The sequence below is a fragment of the Populus trichocarpa genome, chromosome 3 (genome assembly GCF_000002775.5).
Source record: "Populus trichocarpa isolate Nisqually-1 chromosome 3, P.trichocarpa_v4.1, whole genome shotgun sequence".
In the NCBI taxonomy this organism is placed as follows: domain Eukaryota; kingdom Viridiplantae; phylum Streptophyta; class Magnoliopsida; order Malpighiales; family Salicaceae; genus Populus; species Populus trichocarpa.
In genome coordinates this window covers 15,532,805-15,535,635 of record NC_037287.2, presented here as the reverse complement: position 1 = coordinate 15,535,635, position 2,831 = coordinate 15,532,805, and the positions used below count along the sequence as shown (strand labels likewise).

The following is a 2,831-nucleotide window of genomic DNA, read 5'->3' as shown; positions in this document are numbered from 1 at the left end:
TTGCAGAAACGTATAAATAAATAGGCATGGGGCAAGTGGGATTCCAAGTGATTATTTATCACCCTTTGAATATGCTTTTTGCACGATGAATCGACAATTAACATCTCCATTACAGAGAGAGAATACAGTTTCCGCCTTTTATTGGACCTGAGAAGGGAATAGATGCTCCCATATCCAAGTTGCACAGAAAATGTTGATGGGAACCAAATTGTGTGCCGTTTAAACTAATATTTCTGTGTCCTTTAGAGAATCCGAACATATACTAAATGATATAAAGATAGTTTAAATTCGATGCAGTTGTTTGGTTTTGTCTTGTATGGTTAGTTGTCTAAATTCACTTCTAACCTAGGGCGTCTTCCTTAACAGAAGCTGTTGATGCCTTGTTTGGTTTTGTCTTGTATGGTTAGTTGTCTAAATTCACTTCTAACCTAGGGCGCCTTCCTTAACAGAAGCTGTTGATGCCTTGTTTGGTTAAATATAGTATTAACTATATAAGGTCTCAAATAATGAAGCTGAGAACAGATTGTGACTTGAGCTGCATCATGTCTACAGAGTCTAGATCTGGCCCAGTATTCTGTGACGGGCTGATAGGATGAAGAAAAGCTCCTGAATTCTCTCCCACCGGCAATGGTGGTGTCTTCATATATCCTCGTTGCTTTAGGGTTTATACCTTGGGCATTTAATTGTTGGATCGGAAATGGTAAGATCCAGTTTGTATCATGAATGAGTTTCCATCAGATCTTATAATTTCTTGGCAAAGGGCCGTAGCAATCGAACATAAATACCAAGACAAATTCGAAAATAGCAATGCTATATTTACAAATAAATCATACAAGCATGCAGCAATTATTATTTTTATGTTCAACCAGTCATTTATCGCATCTATCATGTAAAAAGCATTTTTCATTCAAAATTTGACCTAAATGTAAATCCCAGATATAACTAATTTAAGAAACAAAATAATTGCTGCCAAATTATAGATTTGTAATCTGTTTTATAACTCTCGCCCACTTCAACATTCATTTGGACCTATTTCTAACTTGAAACTAAGTAATCATTAAAGACTCAACAAGACCGCTTGAAATTCATCTGGGATGAAAAGAAGTGATTGTTTTATTTATTTTTATTAGTATAATCAATCTCTCTCTCAATTGCTGCTGCCATAGCTAGGAACACTAATATACTCGACCTTCTAGAGCAATATTTATTCCTCTCTAGCTCCCAATCAAAGAACAAAAATGGTTAGATGCCTTTCTACCGATTTAGACCATTCCATGGGCTTGGTCGTGGCGTCGGCCATTTCTCATACAGACTTGGGCTTAGGATTGGTGGAAACAGGGCTGGTCTAGATTTTAATTATCCCAAGATATCTGTAGTTATTTGTATGCTAGAGGATAAATTTTATTAACATTAATGAAGGCCAAAATTGTGCCAATGCTTGTTTCTCTGCCGTTGGATGAGAAAACATGGGCTTGCTCAGAGGGGTCAGTGAATATGCATAAATTGTTGTAAGAACCACGTTGTTTGGCCATTAGAACTTCTAGCTAGCTAAGTGTTGTGGTGCATTTGTTGCAAAATCTCTTGTTTGCGACCATTTTTAAAAAACTCAACGCTTCATTTTTTTTTTTTTAATCCGGGGTGTCCGGGTCAGCTTACGCGCACCACAACTAATTCCCAGATTCACTGAACACCCTGCAAGCCCAATAAACAGGTAAGACACCACAGGAATAACATGCATGCATGCTGAGACTCAAACCCAGTGTCTCTTCCGTCTAGCCTCGAGGCCTCAACGGTTCATTTTATTCTCTGCTTATGCTATCTTGGTACGGGCGGATTATTCTTCTGGTCATAGATCAAGCAATACTGTGCTCAGATTGATTATTAGAAGCAAGCCCGCATATTTAATCATGACTTGTCCTTTTATTCATATAATAATAATAATAGTATAAGATTACATCATGATTATCGTACGTGAAGCCACTTTATTCCTTTCTAAAGTAATCACCATATCCCATATGGCATCTCTTTATTTCCTTGTAGATATGGGGAAACCATCAATATCTGATTTTGCCCATCAATTCTGCAGAGTATCAAAGAAACTTATACATGTTAGTATGTATGCCCGTGCGGTCTCATGCGTGAGTGCCAATATATATTTGTTAACAAAATAATAGGAACAGTACTTGCCTTTCGTTTACCACATTTCTCATCATCGCTCTCGCTCTCGCTGCTGCTGCTGCTGCCGCCTCCATCACTATGGCCTGAGATGCCATCCTTGATCCTTTGGAACAGACCCTTCTTGCGCTCACCTCTCTTGTTTGCATTGCATGCCGGAGCAGGGGTCATGCCATTAGTGCTTCCAGGGGAATGGCTTTGGCTTGAGCTGCGAGTCCCGGTCTTGACGACTCCACCTTCAGCCTGTTTCTCTACCTTTTGGCCCGATGAGTGGCTTTTCTGGTCTTGGTTGCATGGATGCTCAACGGGTTTGGAGCACTGACACGAGGCCATTGCAAGTTGGGCAAAGAGGGCTTGTTGGTTTTAGTGTAAGACTTCTCTTGAGGCTCTCTTTCTGTTCGCTTGGTGCTAGAAGGCAATTCTGAAGCACGTATATATAGGCATGGAGTGAGTGGGATTCTTTCACTTTATGCTGCTTTGAATCTGCTTTTGCATTATGGGGTATAGACAGCACATATTCTCTCTGTGGGGAAAAAATGCAGAGCATTGCCATTTTTTATGCCCATTTCTTGATGAATAAATTCCATATCTATGTTTTGGTTAATGTCACGTCCATATGGCAGTATTGTTCCCCATCAGACAAATTTATTGAATCG

At 39.5% G+C, this 2,831-nt stretch overlaps 1 protein-coding gene across 1 annotated transcript; it reads right to left on the bottom strand.

Moving 5' to 3' along the window:
• Positions 1 to 1,878: 1,878 nt before the first annotated feature.
• Positions 1,879 to 2,588, bottom strand: LOC7476706 (uncharacterized). The gene is made up of 2 exons (XM_002303606.3): positions 2,188 to 2,588; positions 1,879 to 2,080 (listed from the first exon to the last, which is right to left on the bottom strand). Exons 1-2 carry the CDS (start codon positions 2,506 to 2,508, stop codon positions 2,075 to 2,077), a joined length of 327 nt encoding a protein of 108 aa, XP_002303642.1. The 5' UTR covers positions 2,509 to 2,588; the 3' UTR covers positions 1,879 to 2,074.
• Positions 2,589 to 2,831: the final 243 nt, after the last annotated feature.